The following is a 17,114-nucleotide window of genomic DNA, read 5'->3' as shown; positions in this document are numbered from 1 at the left end:
CCTCAGAAACCCAAGGTGAAGTTCAGACTTGTAAGAGAAGTTGTTCAATGGAAAAAGTGTACTTCCCGATTACAAAACATCTGCTCTCGTAAGTGAAAATTTGTCAATTTTTAGCTTCACTAAATGTTTCTGTCAATTAAAATTATGAGTATTTTCTATTGAATTAGAGGAGAATTCTCACCTTGAGGTCTTTTTGAATCCGGAGAGCATCACTTTGCCGGGCAAATTGGCTCCCTGTCTTAGAGCACGTGACTTGCCCTTTGTGTTTCCCTTCTTCTTCCCCAGTGCCTTGTAGGACTTCTCAACCATTTTCACCATGCGACCCTGCGACTCCGAACTCATCGTGTCCACTTTGGCAGCGGCCGCAAAACTCGCAACCTGTTTTTGATAAGGAATATTTTTTTAGAATATTTCTTTGAAGAAGAAAAAATAATAGAAAAGAGGACATGACTCGATAGGCAGCTAACAGGCCTGATTGGTGTTCTTCCAAGATGGGATTTTCTGGATAAATTTTGTAACTAAACAAATTGCTCTCTTCCTGAAAACAAATTTTTTAAATATCGATCTTAGTTGGTCTATGATCTGTAACTGAAAAAAGACGCAGCTCAGATAGTTCTTCTAAAAAAATTGAACTATTTTCTCTGATTAGTTTCTTAGACTGGCTCGTATATGTGTACAGATCCTCGTTGCTAATTAATTCAACCAACTACCATTTATCGCACACTTAAATAGTTTTTGGGTAATTTTTTGATAATTTTATTTGAAGAATTCGCAAACGGAAAACCACGCTTCTAACTCTATGATCAGCTTCTGCAGTTATGGCGGCCTGGCAATTTCCAAATTGAAAATTTAAAATTGTAATTTCTGAAGTTGCATCTATCAATCAGGGCATCGGGCATGCACCAAGCTCCAACGAGGATAAAACGTACCTGGGCGGCAGCGTTGTCGTCCTCGACTGACACTCCTTCGAGCACCATAGAAACCTTGTCCGCACATCCCGCATTGCACTTGTCAGAAGCGGCATTCAGCTGAGACAGAGTCTTCTGCTGGGTCTCGGGACTGTCTATCTCCCCCATCCCATCCACCACTCCCTCCACTTGGTCTTCACTGATGTCCTGCTCACACTACAATGAAAACAGACGCAACAAATTAGTCTCAATTTGTTATGAAGCAAAATACTTTAAAAGAAATCAGAATCAGATGACACATCCACGAATAATACAAACAACTCTTTTTAAAAAACTTTGGAGAAAAATTGCAGATTCGGCTGCTGTAAAATAAACCAAGGACTACAAACTTCAATCCAAAAGTTTGACATTTGAAAAAACACACCAGAGGAAATTGGTATTCGGGAACTTGAGATCAACTTACAGAGACTTGAATGACCCTGTACGTCTGAACATTGCAGGAGTCGTTTGCTCGGATCTTGATCTCAGACACTCCTGGCTTCAAGAACACTGTGAACTTGGGAGCCGCCGTATCTTCTTTGCTTAGCGGCACTCCGTCTAGAAAGGACATTTTCGATTCAATTGATCATCCTTTGTGAATTTTTTGGCTATCAAAAAAGTTAATGAATCGAGAAAAAAAATAAAACCACAAGATAAGGATTTCTTGAAACCTTTATCGGTTTTACCAACAAAAAACTGCTGTTTTTGTTCCAACCATTGAAAATGGGGAGAAACTTTGCATTCGGGTGTTTAAGTTTTTTTCTTCAACTTTTTGTTTCCCACGCGAAATCAGGTACCACAATTAATCATCGGACTGGGTACAGTAATATATCATATTAAAACTCTTTGAATCGTGATTTGAACGACAAAAAAAGTCCAAAATATTTCCTCAGTCTCGAGAAAAACCGGTTTGAAATTTTTGTACAATAGCTAACTTATGCTTAGTTTAAGCCGTGAAAATTTAGTTTTACTCTATTGAAATTAGTTTTTGAAGTTTTTAGCGCCATCTTAGGAATCAAAAATTTCTGAAAAAAATGATTTAGTGAAAATTGCAATTTTCTAAATTTTTCTTTCGTATTTCTTCGATAACAATTTTCCAATTTGCCTGTTTTATTATGACTGTCGAATATGCCTAAGTTCTAGTTTTTCGTTCAGATCCTTTCATCACGCCACGCAGAAAAAAATTACACTAATTTGAAAAAAAAATAGTTTTTTTTAAGACTATAGTCGAAGCATTTTGTGCTTCTTGCACAGTGACCGGCTATCTTTGTTATAATTGACTCTTTAAAATTATTGAACCCAACAATATTCATCTCCCGACTTTACCCAGTTTGAAACAAAAACATTTCGTTATCGATCTCATTTATCTTTGCAAGTCCAAAAAGGAGAATCAAATCAAGCTTGAAAACAGAGGCGAAGCTTCGCGTCGCAAACACTAGCGAGAACACGACAGAAAGCAGCTCTAGAGTTCTAAAAAGTGCAATAAAAAAACTAAAAATAAGCCTCGAATTAGTAAAAACTCGGTGACGTCTCGGATTCGAACCTACGAACTACTGCGACCTAGAAATAATCACTCTCACGCACTACCACTCAGCCACAAATAAAGAAGAGAGCAGATGCTATGAAATTTTCAATGCTACAGATCGTGTTTATAACAAAAAGGCACACAAGTGAACACTTTCAATGAAAACTTTCATTTGCGTGTTAGGTTTAGAAACAAAAAACACAAGCTGCTCGCTAGCGTAAAAAGCACTGAAAAGCACTAACCATACTCGACGTTATACTTGATGGGTTTATAGGGCCCATAAGCCAACATGGGGTCAAACGTGAAGTTAGTCGTGTTCGCAATGGGAATACAGTTGGCAGGTATCGGCACTTGGGTGATCTTGGACGGTTGAAGGAGAGTCTCGTTGAAAATGGGTCCGAAGTTCCTCATGTATTTACGACAGATGGTCCTCTTTTGGCCTCCGAGGCCACGAGGGAACTGCACTTGCACACACAGACAGATCCCGTCCTGTATTGCAAAGCATAAGAAACTCCGAAACACATTACCAGACAAGAATAGCAAAAACTCGATGACGAAAAATGAACATTTGATACAATAGATAAAACCAAGACCAGAGAAGATAATTTTTTTAAGCATTCAGCTTCATGGAAACTGAATACTTTTGTAGATTATTTTACGGAGCAATTCAAAATGAATTTATTTGCCACTGGCATTCTGATAACGCTTTATAGTCAGCATCATTTAATTATTGTTATTTACTGAAAAATAGAACCAAGTAACTCACAGTTGTCTCTGGTTGTCTGAAGATGGAGCAGACATTTGAGTACTTGAAGGTCCAGTTGTCATCACTCAGCTTGTATCTGTACAGGTTGGACATAGCCTACAAAAAAAACTTCTTGTGAGCAGTTAACACAAAACGATCCCATCAAAAATTTATGTTCGTCGAACTTCCCTACGATTTCCCTCGGATGATAGTTTGGAAAATGCACTAATGAGAACTTTTTTTCATCGGATTTTTGTGGTTTTTGAAACAATGTAGTTTCCCATTGTATTTTCATTAAAAAAAGGTTTGATGATGCTGAAGTGTAGACAGCAATGAAACTGATGTATATAATTAGTAGCAAAAAGTTCGGACAGACAGAAATAATTAAAAACAGCAAATGACCCTTTTCAGACAGTTTTTGCATACAAAAGCTAAGTCTTTAGACAAAAAGCATGTCTCAATGTCACCTAAAAACTCAAATTTGCATGCAAAATTGCTCAAAACTGGCAAATTGCTCTTTTTAAAAATTCTCTATAATATCATGGTACCATGGCCTATGTGACTGACCTCATAGTCGACAGGAGCATTTTCATTGCAGTCGGTGGAGTCCTCATGTCGGATGGTCCAGCGGACATTGATCCCACTTCTGTCGTACTCCTCGGGAGGACCACAGTTATCGCAGTTAAGATCCACCTCGAATCTAGAAAAAACAACAAATAAGTTGAATATTTTTATTCACCGGAAGGATACGCTCATATTGTATCCTCAGTAGCACGCAATAGTTCCAAGCAGGGGCGGATCTAGGCGAGGTGGGGGGGGGGGCGGATTTTAAAAAAAATTTCGAAAATTTTGTCGACCTTTTTTTTAGGTCGACCAAATTGATTTTTTGAAATCACTATAAAGACCCCATTTTGACATTATGAAAAAACAGGCCAAAAACGGGGTTTTTAGGCACTTTTTGGAAAATGTTTGACCAAAAAATTGCGTTTTTTCAGTGCGCGCTCCCCCCTCAAAATTAGTATACATTGGCGCCGAAGGCGCCTTTAGAAACATTTTAGGGTCCATCACCAAAAATAGATATCTCAAAATATTACAAAGGGGGGACCCTTTGGGTCGGCAGTGGGTCGTATCCCTGAGGGGGGAAGGCGTCCCCCCCCCCCTAAATCCGCCCCTGGTTCCAAGTACAGTACGCGTTTTGAAGTACAAAAAATTGGAGCGAAAAACCCAGTTTGTAGGATAGATAATTGAACTAAACTGAACTAAACAATGAGCCAACTGTTCAGAGGATTTGACCAACAGAAGCTTTGAAATTTTCAAATCATGAGAAAATTTTCAAACTGAAACAATGTTCAAATCGAAGGTCTCTTTTAGCCATGCTTGATTAGACATTAGGTACAATCAGAATATACACGTCAAAAACAATATTGTAACAATATTGACCTCGCATCTTCATCGCAGTCCAGGTCGCATCTCTCGACTTCAGCCGAGTCAATCATTTCAATCTCGGGTTCCCCTGGAGCGATTACCTCCAGTTGGTGATGGCCACACGAGTCAGGTCGGTTCGGGACTGCGTCGGAGCAGCAGAAGTCGACGTCAATGTACTCGCCTCTCGAGTACTCGTACTGACTCGGGGAATCGACCGTCACAGTTTTTCCAGTGACATTCTGCATCACTTCGGCAACCGATGCTGAAAACACAATTAACATTCGGACCATTTCAGCAGATTAATTTTGTTTATTCAGTTGAGTTCAAATTTAACGAAATCCTTTACTCATTCCATGTACATCAATGGCCTTCTGGACTGACCAATAACGACAGAAAATCATCAATCGAAAAAAGGCGAACCCGACTGAAAAATTAAAAATTATCGAAATTATCACGGTAAGAAGTATTGGTGTCCGGGGTTTATATATTTTTAAAACAATTTTGCTGCTGCATTGTCTGCGTTTAACATTTCATGATTGAAGCGAAATCCATTATTCGAACCCTGATCCCCGATGTCATCAATATACTTTTTCTACCTTGAGTCATGGCATGTGACTGATATGTCACACTCATCGAACACTCGTCACATGCGCCTTGTCCATCCGGGTCAGAGGAGCCAATGGTCACCTCTTTGGCCTCATTCAGCACGATTGAGGTGAAGGAGGGTTTGGTCAGACTGCACTTGGAAGGAGACACTACGAAACGAACACTCCCACAGGCTTCCACTCCTACGTCCTGATTATCATCTTTGCAGTATTTCTGACACACTAAAAAGAATATTAAAATTGGATCCAGTCGGTTTGGGAAGAAAACAAAGAAAAACGGCAATTAATTTCTGGTTTTTCAAAATTTGAGCCTATTGAAGTCATTATTTTATATGCAAAGCGTAACTATTTGATCCATGATAAATAGAAATCTTTAAGTCCTTACTTGGTTTATTCAGCGGATGATGTTAATTTAGCCTTTTTTTAAAATGAAACTATGTAACAAATTGAAATTTCAAGGCATAATATAGCAGTTCTTAAAAAATTTCGGCTTAAAAAATAAAGACAAAAATGTAGGAAGTTAACTCATATAGCTAGTGTTTTTGTCTCACCTTGGATCTCCATTTCGTTGTTGGGCAGCAAGTTCAGCTGGGAGTAGGGCAGCTCGGAAGTTACGAATCTAGGATCCATCACTCCGTTCACAGTCCACACAGCTTCGGCGCCATTGCATCTGCCGCAACAATTTTACTTCATCGCAACAGTATTTCTACTTACTAAGAAGTCAAGGTTTCTGGCTCATGACCTTATTGGGGCTCTTTTTAAAATAGTTACAAGAAATCGATATATTGTGATTTTATGACAGAATTATTAGCTACTTCAGATTTTTGGAGTCGTGGGGAACGCTTTTTCCAAGTTTTGTCGACGATAGTTTCAATGATAACTAACATGTACGCACCTCTGAATCCTGTTGCAACTCTGGCCTTTCTCGAAGAAAATCAACACATTCTCATCCCTGCCGACCAAATGAGGCACTGGATATGACTCGCCTCCAGCGGCTGGTTCCATCTTCAGAATCAGTTCCAGACTGGGCAAATTGCAGTGGTCACAGTGGATGGTCACTGGTTTGTTCACGTCGTATTTCTCCTCCAGGTTGTTTGTAATGTGGATATCGACTACGTGCTGGCAGGACTGCTCTTCGGCTGAGCATCCACAGTCCACTTCAAAGAAATTTTGGCCCTCTTCTGCTGTCACAGTGATCTGTAAATTTCATAAAAAATGAACTATTAGTTTTCGTTTATTTAAAAACAAAATAATATGGCTTGGAAGTGGATTACTTTTCGAGGAGTTTCAAAGCATTCCATTAAAACTACTCATTTTGGTTTTCTCTTCCCTTGAGTCCCAAATTAAGCATAAAGCATGTCATTCTATCGTCACAAAATGGATATCGGAAAAATAAACACTTTTCGAAACAGTCAAACATGAGATCCAATCAGAAATATAATGCAGCAAACCTCTGAGCTGGTAGTTGAGAATGAATAGTTCAATGACGATCCCAGTGCCTGGACACTGATTGGACCTGAGTTGAATGGCCCGATCTCGATTTCATCACCAGCCGCTGTCAGCACAGACCCTCTGAGCGAAGAAGTTTCAATAGAGACGAAGCCAGGAACAGTCTGGACGGTCACTGGTTTCTCACTCAGAAGGGGACCACAACAGCCTAACAACAGGAAACACAAATTCGGGTGCGCAGACATTTTCACCAAAAACCTCATTCTCGGATTTCGGCAGAGCTTGAAAAATATGAAATTTCGGCTCACCTAAAAAGTGTTGACAAAATTTTTCTGAAATTCATCTACAAAAACCGACTGGAATTTGTGAAAACGCACCGTAGCTGTACTCGATCTGTGCAAACACAGCCGCCTCTCCCTCAGTTGAAATGACTGCAGCCTCACTCAGATCAATCGTGTGCTCCTCATAGATATGCAATTGCAGAGACATCTTTCCTTGCATCCTCCTCGCAAACCTAAATGAATAGGATCTAAATTTTGCTTTAAAACAACAAATATTTTAAGTTAGCATTAAAACTTACCACACACTTATGACAAATACTTCGAGAAAAAGAGAAAAGGCATTTAAAGTGCCACCCTAATTTTCACTTTCGTGTATAAGAAGGAAAAAAAACGGTGAAGACGTTGATACAGACGAATAGTTCCGGTCACTCTAACGGAGAAAGAAAGCACTTCGAATTCAAGTATTTTTTTCACGATTACCTTTTCTTAACCATATTTACCTTTAGCACGTCATAAACAGTGAGGTATTAAACTGATGCCACTTTAGTCGTGCTACCAACTGATTGTTTTTTTTTTTTTCATTTTTGTTCATTTTTTCATGTTCTGTAGTTTGTCCTAGATGTTGCATTTTTTCTATTGATGTTAATGAATGTCATCAGCTGAAATTAAAATTATTAACCGAAAAGAAGTGTCGAGCACAATGATTTCCTCGTTCGCACTGATATCGCCCTCAATGTAGTAGCTGATTTTCTGGTAGAGAGAGAACAGTTCCACCAGCAGGTAGTCTCCTGGCTCCACCTTCGTCATGAATCTCTTGTCAGTGTCAGAGAAGACAGTGTCGCAGCCACAACTGTCCAGGAACCTCTCCAGGCCATACATTTGGTTGTTTCGTTCTCCGTTCATCACCTAAGCAACAGATTTCATCATATTTTAATGCTAAAATATCACATTTTGTTGTTGAAACAAGAACTAAAATCGCAAAAAAAATCATGAAAAAAATGGATGGAAAATCTGAGCGAGCGTGCATTGAACCTAAATTTTTGATCCAGGAGGGTCGGAAGGTTTTATGGCGTAGGGTGAGCTTTCAGCTCAAGGGCCTCAAAGAAAGCTCGAAAAGGGTCGAGTGTAGTACGTATTAAAGTCACAGAGTCAACGCGGAGTTTCATATCATTTGGGACACAAAAATGTATGAGTATGATTACCAGAAAACAAAAAGACCAATCAAAAATTGAAAAAAAACTTCAAAAATTGATATTTTTCTGTCAAAAACTTTATTAAAATTTACTAAAATTGCAAAAAATGACAAACAAATCTTAAAACAAACTTCCTGCAATATTAAAAACAAAGAACTCTCAAAATGTTCAAAGAAACTGAAATTTTCTGCGGGACCTAAGCCGACAGAAAGGAGCAGACATGAAGATCTAAAATATTCAGTGAATCCCAAGACACTCAGTGGGTCCCCAAAAATTCGACAATGGTCAACAAAAATCTGAAATTTCTGAGAAATTACCTTTACGAAACTTGGGTTCTCCTTGTCAGCGGAATTTGCATCGCACAGACTGTTGGGAGAGTGGCAGTATCCAGTGGCTTCACAGAACTCGTAGCCCTCAGTCGGACACTCAGGTCTAACTTTCTGGAAACAGACAAGTTGAGATGAAGACATTTTTCAATGTACTCCAGTTTTCTTGTATTTTCTGGCTAATGTTGAGCCATTTTTTGTTGTCGAGTGTTTTACTTAGAAAAATAGATAAAAAATAGATAACTTTTAGTTAATCGATTCATAAATGAAATTGTTTGTGCTTTACTGTATGCAAATTTCAAATGACTAACAAGGAAATCATCTGATTTCTTTTTGCACGCAGATTTTGAAATAGCTGATCTGACATAAAATCTCAATGCCAAACAATAATCTCAGCGAGCTGGAAATTTCAATACCAATCGACAAACCAACCATCTCAACGCTATAGAAACTTGACAATTAGCCATCTTAATTAACTTCCTAGTTGTGTTTTGCTCACCTGTATTTTGAGATCGACGTCGCCTGCGAACTTGGTGTCGAAGTTGTCGGTTGTGTGGATACATGCACTCGCTCCGTAGATGTATCCTGCCTTCTGCACTGCATGAGGGAACACCATCTTCTCCCCCTTCACCTGTTGCTGCATGATGTCACCCAACTGACCTGCGAGGGGGTTGCCTGCCTCACAGAAACACTGACCCATGGAATGCACCAGATCTGTAATGATCAATGTCACCAGTTAACTCGAAAAAAAAACACAAAGTTCAACACAGAAGCGAACCGAAGTGATTCAAAGAAGAAATCAAACGATTGGCCAGAAAGAAATCAAAAAAGCTCTCTAAAAACAAATCACACTTTTTTTGTCTAAAAATGAGAACAGCCACCATCAGACAGCTGGAAAAATGTTAAAACTCAAAGTAATACAAACATAAACATATTTTATTTTTTCATTAAATTCTAAACTTTAAACTAGTCTGCACAAATTTCGCATGTTTTCCTTTTGGAAACCGAACTCATTACTAGTTGGAAAATTTTTTTAACAATGAACCTAGAGCCAAAAACTCACTGAGTGACTCTGCGATAGTCTGAACTTCCGATTTTCCCGAAGCAGTCTCGGTCCATAGTGTCAACTTCATGCTCTCCCCGCCATACAAGGTCAGCATCATGTCCGTATTATGTCCCTTTGGCTGGTACTGCAGGCCAGTGATCTCCAGACTGACCACTTCTCTGGGACAGAGAGAGAACGACTTGGGAACCTTCATGATGCCGTACGAAGTTGCGAGTTCAACCTGAAAACATATCAAGTATCGCAGACATTCCACACCAACACAGCTTTAAAACTATAATTTGTAAATATACTTTTCAAAACTGCTATCGATACTAGTACTACAATTATTAAGTCGAAAGAATCAATGTAAAACAGAACATTTTAGATTGAAATTCCTAATAATTGAATAAATAATAATTGAAATTCCAGTAGATTGAATAAATTGATCTACTGATTTCTACTTAATGTATTATGTAAATTATTTAGAAACAGATTTCCATATTACTAACTGCAATGCTTCCTTCTTCGGCGCCAGCAATTATGTTTCCAGACTCATCTTTCTGTGGGTTGGGCATGACGTAATATACTTTGTTCTCATCCATATCCCGATTGGACACGAGACACCTGTTCTCGTTCACGACTGCTGACATCTCCATGTCGTCTTCAAATGAACACGTGACGTTAATTTCAACAGTAGCGAAGGGTGCCACACACGAAGGGGTTTGCACTTCACAGTCAGAGTATGTCGGTCGGGTTTCCTGCGGTCGGATTATTCCGAATACTGCTCGTTTCTTTCCGAACTGAGTGTTTCCACAAGGGATAAGTCCATTGCCATAGAAACAAGGCTCACTACAGTCTTCCCATGGCATCTAAACATACGCTTTCCTTATAATTGTTCTCGAAACAGCTAGCAAAAAAATGAAAAAACCTCAATGAAATAGGACACTAAACTTTACTTCTATTACGTTTCAATTAAAAACTTCAAATAAAAAAATAGAACTAGGGGAAAACAAAGTTCACACAGAAACGAAAGGGATCTTAAGAATAAAAAATAGTTATCATGAACTGAAAAATTACGTTGGAAAAGAAGTGGTACAAACAGTAATTTCGTTTTCACGCATTTGTCCTACATATTTTTTGTTTTGTTTGTAACACTCGAAAGAGTGGAAGGATCTCTAGTGTGGAGTGTGTTTTATACGTCTGAAGTTAATTATCACAAAAAGCTAGCATAGGTCAAGTGCATTGCTAGCATTGGTACCATTTCAAAGCCTATTCAATCGTGATCGGGATGTCATAAGTACACAGAGGCAAAGCTGCAGCTTCGCAAACACAAGCGAGAAAGCGGAAAAAGATTCAGGAGCTTTAAACTACCCGGAAGACTAAGTTTCCATGCGATAATTTGGAATGTAAAAAACTAAAGGCAGCCACGCTAACTTTACATGCAATTAACAGAAAAACCTGAAAACAAATTTTGTCCAATAAATGCATTTAAAAAATTTCGCAAAAAAAACTGATTTGGAAAATTTCTGAAAAATAATTTTATTATTGTATTGTTGTATCAAACAAATTGCTTTTTGCGCTTCAATTTGATGAAATAAAAATGCAGCTGTGTTAGTCATTACAAATTAAATGTCAAGCAGATGGTAGCATAGTGCCAATGCAGGCTCCTGATTCACAGTGCCACCAAACGTAGCACTTTTGTCATCGAATTAGGGTTAAAAAAAGTTTTTTCATCCTATCACACTACGCTTCGCGTGTGTAAAAATTAACCTTTGAATTATAAGTCAGCTGCTGTTCTGATATTTTTAATCACATATTTTACTGATGCGAGAAGGCTTATTTTTCTAAATTTCAAAAAAAAGGATTTTACGGTTAACCTTAATGTTTCTCTGCTGGAGTAGGGTATAAACAGCCTTCTAAAAAAAACAACTACTTGCTCTTTCGATTGAGGTCTTTATGTCAGCACCATGTTAGTTTTAATGAACTATCAACCTCAGAATCAGCAGGTTAGTTTTGAAAATTGGACATTTTTTATGCCACATTTTTTTTTCAAAACGCAAAGCATAGTCGCTAGCGCATACCTGATTTTTTTAAATTTTGGTTGGATCCTTTATCTCCGATTTGTCAGGTTAATTTTTGAGAAAAGTCAAAAAAATTTTAAAAACTAACCAAAATGTCAAAAAATGGGCTTTTTTGAGGCCATAACCTTTTTTTTTAAACTAAATTTGGGGAATAGCCACTTGAGTGGGGCACACCCCCATCTCTTTTTCTTTTGATTGAAACCTTCAACAAAATTTGTGCATTTGAGTTTTGAGAAAAAAATAGGCCAAAAATCCACCTATGGAAATTTTGAAGGCCGTAGTACGTGAGGTAAAATGAAAAGAGATTAGCGAAATAGGCAGACACATAGAAAAGCAGCCGGTTTTTCCATTGCTAACATTATTTTGAATTTCAGAAAAATTGAAAAATCTGCAGAAATTGCAAAAAAATTCCTAGGCGTTGCAAAAAACACTAAAAATAACAAATCCCATACATTTTTATGAAACATTTTTTTTTAAAACTGGACCTAACCTGCCCAAAAACAGAGCAGCAACATATGCCATTCAATTGTTAATGCTTTATTGAAATAAACCAAAAGTGCCATCAAATGAGCACTTTTGTTTGCGACTTATATTAGAAAAAAATTCTTCGTAATAATACACTACGCTTGGCTTGTGTAAAGATTAATAAATAATTAGTTAAAAAATCCATGGACTATTTTGAGGCAAAAGCTTGTAATGAATCAACAAATGTGAAGTTTTTTCCAGTTCAGAAACTATAGAAAAAAAAATGAAAGCAGAAACAAACAAAAATCTAAATTTGACGAGAGAATCGCATAGTTTCAAGATTCGTTTTGATGTGTTTTGCAGAAGATCTGACTGAAAACTAAAATCTAAAATATCTTTTCAAAAGGTCGATTATCCTGTTAGGCTAATTGTCTAACACCCCGATGCATTAATCTCGCTGGCTATATTAGTTATTTGCTAAAAAAAAACACTTTTTTTACATCAAATATAATTTGATGGTCTGACAAAACAAATAGGCTATTGGGCGGGAAAGTAAAGTTATTGCTAAATAAATATAGAAAGAATGCTAAAAATGGAGAAGTACACTTTTAAAAAATGAAAATGGGGGAACGATGAAGATAAAGCATTAACCAATTTGTACTAACAGCAATTGGAATTGAGGTCACAGGGCTGTCGTAGCATTCACAGAAATCGTCCTCCTCTCCTTTTCCAGGGATGATTGCCCACCAGTTGAAAGGGATAAAGTTAGAACTGCAGTATTGCTCACACTGTCTCGGGTAGATCTCCTTTCCCGAAGTGAAATCGCCAGAAGTGCCCAGTTCGTCAGAGTTCACGCACACCGATCGCTCGGCTGAAAAGAAAAAATAAGGCGTATGCAGATTAGTTGACAGTATAAACACAAAGGCAGTATAACGGAGCTTCGCAACACAGTATAACGCAGCTTCGCGATACAATTAAAACATTGCAGTACAAGAAACCATTTTTGGAAACAATTGAGCTGAAAAAAAATTACTTAAAAAAGCGAAAAAAAAATATCTACAAAAGTTTTATCCCTGACAAGAAAACAAAAACATTGACTTTTCTGCGGGCCATAACTTTTTTGTTCAAAATTGGACAAAGTCACTAATACAGGAAGCTTCTCTCAACTCTTTCTTTTGAATGAACCAAAAATCTCTCATTTGGGAGGGTAGTTTTTGAGAAAACTCAAAAAGTTTCAAAAATGGCCAAAAAAATGACTTTTTCGATGGGCATAACTTTTTTAACGGATTAGAGCTTAGCCATTAAATGCAAGGAAGCTTCCAAGAGCCCATTCATTTAATTGAACCCATTCACATACTGCGCTACTTGCATGTCTGAGCAGCAGAAAGTGTAAGAAAAATTGTGTAGGGAAATTATAACTAATGCTTAGGTGATATAGCATATAACATTAATTGACAGCAAAAAAAAACCGAATATGCAACTTATCTTGACATTGACGTTATGCGATTTGTTCGTGGTTCATCTTTCCTACAGAAGAGATATATAAAAACTTATACAGAGGCGAGAACACTAGCGAGAAGACGACAAAAAGCAGCTTTATAAAATACAATAAGAAAAAGTAGAAGAATTAGATTCGAACCGGCGACCTTGAGATTAAGAGTCACAGACACTAACCACGGAATATTATTATTACATAGAAGATAGAAAATTAAACACTAGCCACAAAAAAAAACAGAGAACAGATGCTATGAAATTTCCAATGCTATAGAGAAATTTCCAAATAAGTGAACACTTTTAAGTGCGAGTTAGGTTAGAAAAAAGATGGTTCGTAATAACACACTAAGCTGACGCTGGTGTAAATATCAACTGAGGTTAAAATAAGACCACATTTGTGAGAAAGGAAAACGTCCAAAAATATCGTTCATCACCAAGTTAAGTCTACCTCGAGGTCATTTAGTCCTTGAAATCTAAGTATATTTGGCGTCTTGCCTTTTGTAACCCACTTTATAACATGAAATTCATTAGTCACCTTTGGGTTACTAGTCATTTTACAAATAAAGACCGTCATTTAATTATTCATTCGCCAATTGTGCACTTACAGCTGAAGCAGACGTCTTCATCCAATCCGTTCTCGCAGTCGAGGATCCCGTCGCACAGTTTGGTGCAGTCGAAGTAGCTGCCAGAGTAGTTGCCAGGACACGCCAGCTTCTTCACTGGATTAAAAATTGAAAAATGGTTAAAACATTACTTGCGCTAGTCCAAAATTCAAAATTTTATTAGTTTATTTTTTCAAAAATTTAAAATTTAGTACCAAACTACCGAAAAATGTCTTATTTCCTTTTCCCAAAAAACAATAGTGATTTTTGCACACAGTTCTACCAAAATTATACTGCAGGAAAATATGTACAACGAGCTCAAATGACGCATGGCGAAAAGGAAAGACATTGCGAGAAGACAAGCGCAGGTTTCGTTTTCTGTTCACTGATCTGTATGCCTTTTAGTACCTGGGAAGAGTGTGTCGAGTGAGTTGCCCTCTGACATACATGCCATCGCGATTGCAGTCACCTGTCTGGATCCAACTTCACCACTCACCATTCCGTGTCGTTTGACCGAAGCTACAATAAAAATAAAAATTGTATTGTAGAATGAATGAAAAGTCAATCAAAGACAAAAAGTATATTGAGTGACTGACAATTTTCATATTTATAGATTGACTAATCGTAAGGTTTGATATAAGGATAATGACAATTTTTTTTTCAGAGATACATACTACTTGCACGAATACTATATGTATTTGAAAAAGCAATCTACCTTTAGGTTTGATTTCTTCTTACGACCGTTGAAAATGGGGATGAGCTTTGTATTCGAGTGTTTTAGTTTTTTTCTTTTTTTTGTTTTCCACGCAAAATCAGGTACCACAAACAATCATCGGACTGGGTTGAGTGATATATCGTATTGAAGCCCGTTCAATCGTGATTCGAACATTAAAAAATTTACCCAGTGTTAAGAGAAACCGGTTTGAAATTGTTGATTTTTAGTTTAATTTCGAGCTAATAAGCGAGCGGGCAGGCTTTCAATAGCTTATTTTAATGACTTTAATTTAAGCCGTAGAAACTTAATTTTATTTGAGTAAACTTAGCTTTTTCAGTATTTTAGAGCCTTTTTGAAATCAAAACTTCAAAAAAATTGCAAAATTAAAAAAATGGATTTTTTTGAAAATTATTTCCGTTTTTCTAGTAATTTTTCTAAAAAACTTGTTGTCCGATTTGCTTATTTTACTATGACTGTCGAAGATGCTTAAGCTCTAATTTTTCGTTCAGATCCTTTTATCACACTACACAGAAAAAACGACACTAATTCGAAAAAACGTTTATATATTTTTGTAAAGATTATGGTCGGAACATTCTGCGCTACTAGCACAATAACCGGCATAAAACTCAAGTCCTTCCAATACGACGAGATGCAACACATAAAACCATCTTTCTGCAATTAAGCAGTACAGCTGTTGACCCCGCTGATTCTGTGCTATTAAACTTTGAAGGCACTTTTTTATCAAGGAAATTCAGGTTTTTTATCAAGGTTTTCAACAGGAAATTAAATAGAGAGAATAGAATTTGATTTCTAAAGTGACTGGTTAGCGCAAAAAAATTGGAACAGGTCGCAAAAATGAATTAAAAAAACTAAGACCCGTTACGAACAGTCGCTTCACATGCTACAGGTGGAAAAAAAAACAGAAACTGACCGTCGTCGTCGTAGAATGTCTCGTCCAGTTCTGAATTGCAGTCGGGGTATCCATTGTTGACCACATAGGTGGACACCTTCACGTCAGTCAGACTGTCCTCTATGTTATGACATCGGAATGACCGAATGTCCTCCTCCGCAGATGTCTGTCCATCTGAAATTCCCTCAGTTGTCGAAATCTCTCATGACAGAAGGACCACCGAACGGCCGAAAGTTATATCAGTCAATCATAACCTTACTACTCAAAAATCTGAAAAAACGCGTGGCAATTCAGCCAGACTTGAGCATTTCCCTCCCCCTCATTTCTGATGCCAGCTTTAAGTGGCAAAAACAAGCCAGTTAAAAATGTACCAAAAAGATCGAAGAAAAAAATAAATCGAAGTTTATCTCAATTACTTGTAAGTTTGTATAGTATGACACAACTGTTCTACTATTGCTGCATTACTTGTATTTTGGTTAGTGTAAATGAAAGCTGAATTTTGTTTCCGTTTATTTATATTCCAAAGAGTTCTAAATATAATTAATTTTGATCAAATTTAACGTCGATAAATTTTTTGATGATCACTCTTTTTCGGTAGGATTTCTTCTAAAAAAATTCAAGAAGAAGTGAACAACTGATTTTATCATTAAACATTTCATCATTTTTCAAATCTGATCTAAGCCATGAAGGAAAAATTATCGCTTAGAGCTGGAGACTTACCAACTACATTAAATAGGATGAAAAGAAGGACGGAAAGTTTAAACTTCCCTCGAATTGTCATTGATGATAATCAAAACTAAATCTAGTATTTCGTCAAATTTATTCTTCAAATGCTAAATGTCCGCGTGTTTTTCAAAGAGTATATCCCAAATTGGTAGTCTTTGAATTGATTTTATTTATACCATCGATTAATATCAGGAAAAAATTTTCGCTCCCTGATTTTTACAAGGAAAATTTCTGTTGATTTGGAATCAAGAAGCTGATTTTCATGCTTGAAAAAATGTGGGACAACAGAATCATAACGTCAAGCCAAAACCTGATGGAAAATTCACCTGTTTTGAAACTTAACAGGTGGTTTTAATTTTGACAGACAAAGGCGCATGAAATCCAGATAAAATCATCAACAATTTTGACGCCAGTCAATTGTTTGATTTCGCATCTTGAGTTCAAAAAGGTCGCATTTAAACTCGAGGAATTGGATCGATCATCTATATTCTGATATACCTTTGGTGATAAGGGCATACAATGAGTTGTAGCGCCGAATTGCAAAAACTTTGTAGAGTCGAATTGCAAAAATGCCGAATTG

The 17,114-nt window shown here is 37.2% G+C and overlaps 2 protein-coding genes across 3 annotated transcripts in view; one reads left to right on the top strand and one right to left on the bottom strand.

Moving 5' to 3' along the window:
• The window catches only part of LOC134840133 (uncharacterized), a 34,283-nt gene extending 17,519 nt beyond the window's left edge, over window positions 1-16,764 (bottom strand). The window contains exons 1-22 of the mRNA XM_063855867.1: window positions 16,529-16,764; window positions 15,830-15,982; window positions 14,592-14,702; window positions 14,187-14,300; window positions 12,753-12,958; window positions 10,051-10,410; window positions 9,560-9,782; window positions 8,996-9,210; window positions 8,488-8,610; window positions 7,657-7,883; window positions 7,074-7,210; window positions 6,699-6,904; window positions 6,143-6,444; window positions 5,799-5,917; window positions 5,239-5,469; window positions 4,658-4,904; window positions 3,785-3,917; window positions 3,239-3,334; window positions 2,715-2,961; window positions 1,372-1,505; window positions 930-1,124; window positions 182-378 (exon numbers count right to left, since the gene is read on the bottom strand). Of these exons, the coding sequence (XP_063711937.1) occupies window positions 182-378; window positions 930-1,124; window positions 1,372-1,505; window positions 2,715-2,961; window positions 3,239-3,334; window positions 3,785-3,917; window positions 4,658-4,904; window positions 5,239-5,469; window positions 5,799-5,917; window positions 6,143-6,444; window positions 6,699-6,904; window positions 7,074-7,210; window positions 7,657-7,883; window positions 8,488-8,610; window positions 8,996-9,210; window positions 9,560-9,782; window positions 10,051-10,410; window positions 12,753-12,958; window positions 14,187-14,300; window positions 14,592-14,702; window positions 15,830-15,982; window positions 16,529-16,589 (4,037 nt within the window). The 5' untranslated portion in view covers window positions 16,590-16,764. The remainder of the gene's footprint in view (window positions 1-181; window positions 379-929; window positions 1,125-1,371; window positions 1,506-2,714; window positions 2,962-3,238; window positions 3,335-3,784; window positions 3,918-4,657; window positions 4,905-5,238; window positions 5,470-5,798; window positions 5,918-6,142; window positions 6,445-6,698; window positions 6,905-7,073; window positions 7,211-7,656; window positions 7,884-8,487; window positions 8,611-8,995; window positions 9,211-9,559; window positions 9,783-10,050; window positions 10,411-12,752; window positions 12,959-14,186; window positions 14,301-14,591; window positions 14,703-15,829; window positions 15,983-16,528) is intronic.
• Window positions 1-17,114, top strand: part of LOC134840219 (kinesin-like protein KIF9) — a 510,307-nt gene that overhangs the window by 96,433 nt on the left and 396,760 nt on the right. The window lies entirely within an intron of this gene.

The sequence above is a fragment of the Symsagittifera roscoffensis genome, chromosome 1 (assembly GCF_963678635.1).
Source record: "Symsagittifera roscoffensis chromosome 1, txSymRosc1.1, whole genome shotgun sequence".
Classification (NCBI taxonomy): Eukaryota; Metazoa; Xenacoelomorpha; order Acoela; family Convolutidae; genus Symsagittifera; species Symsagittifera roscoffensis.
The sequence above is the reverse complement of the archived record's forward strand: the minus strand, read 5'-3'. Positions and strand labels throughout refer to the sequence as shown.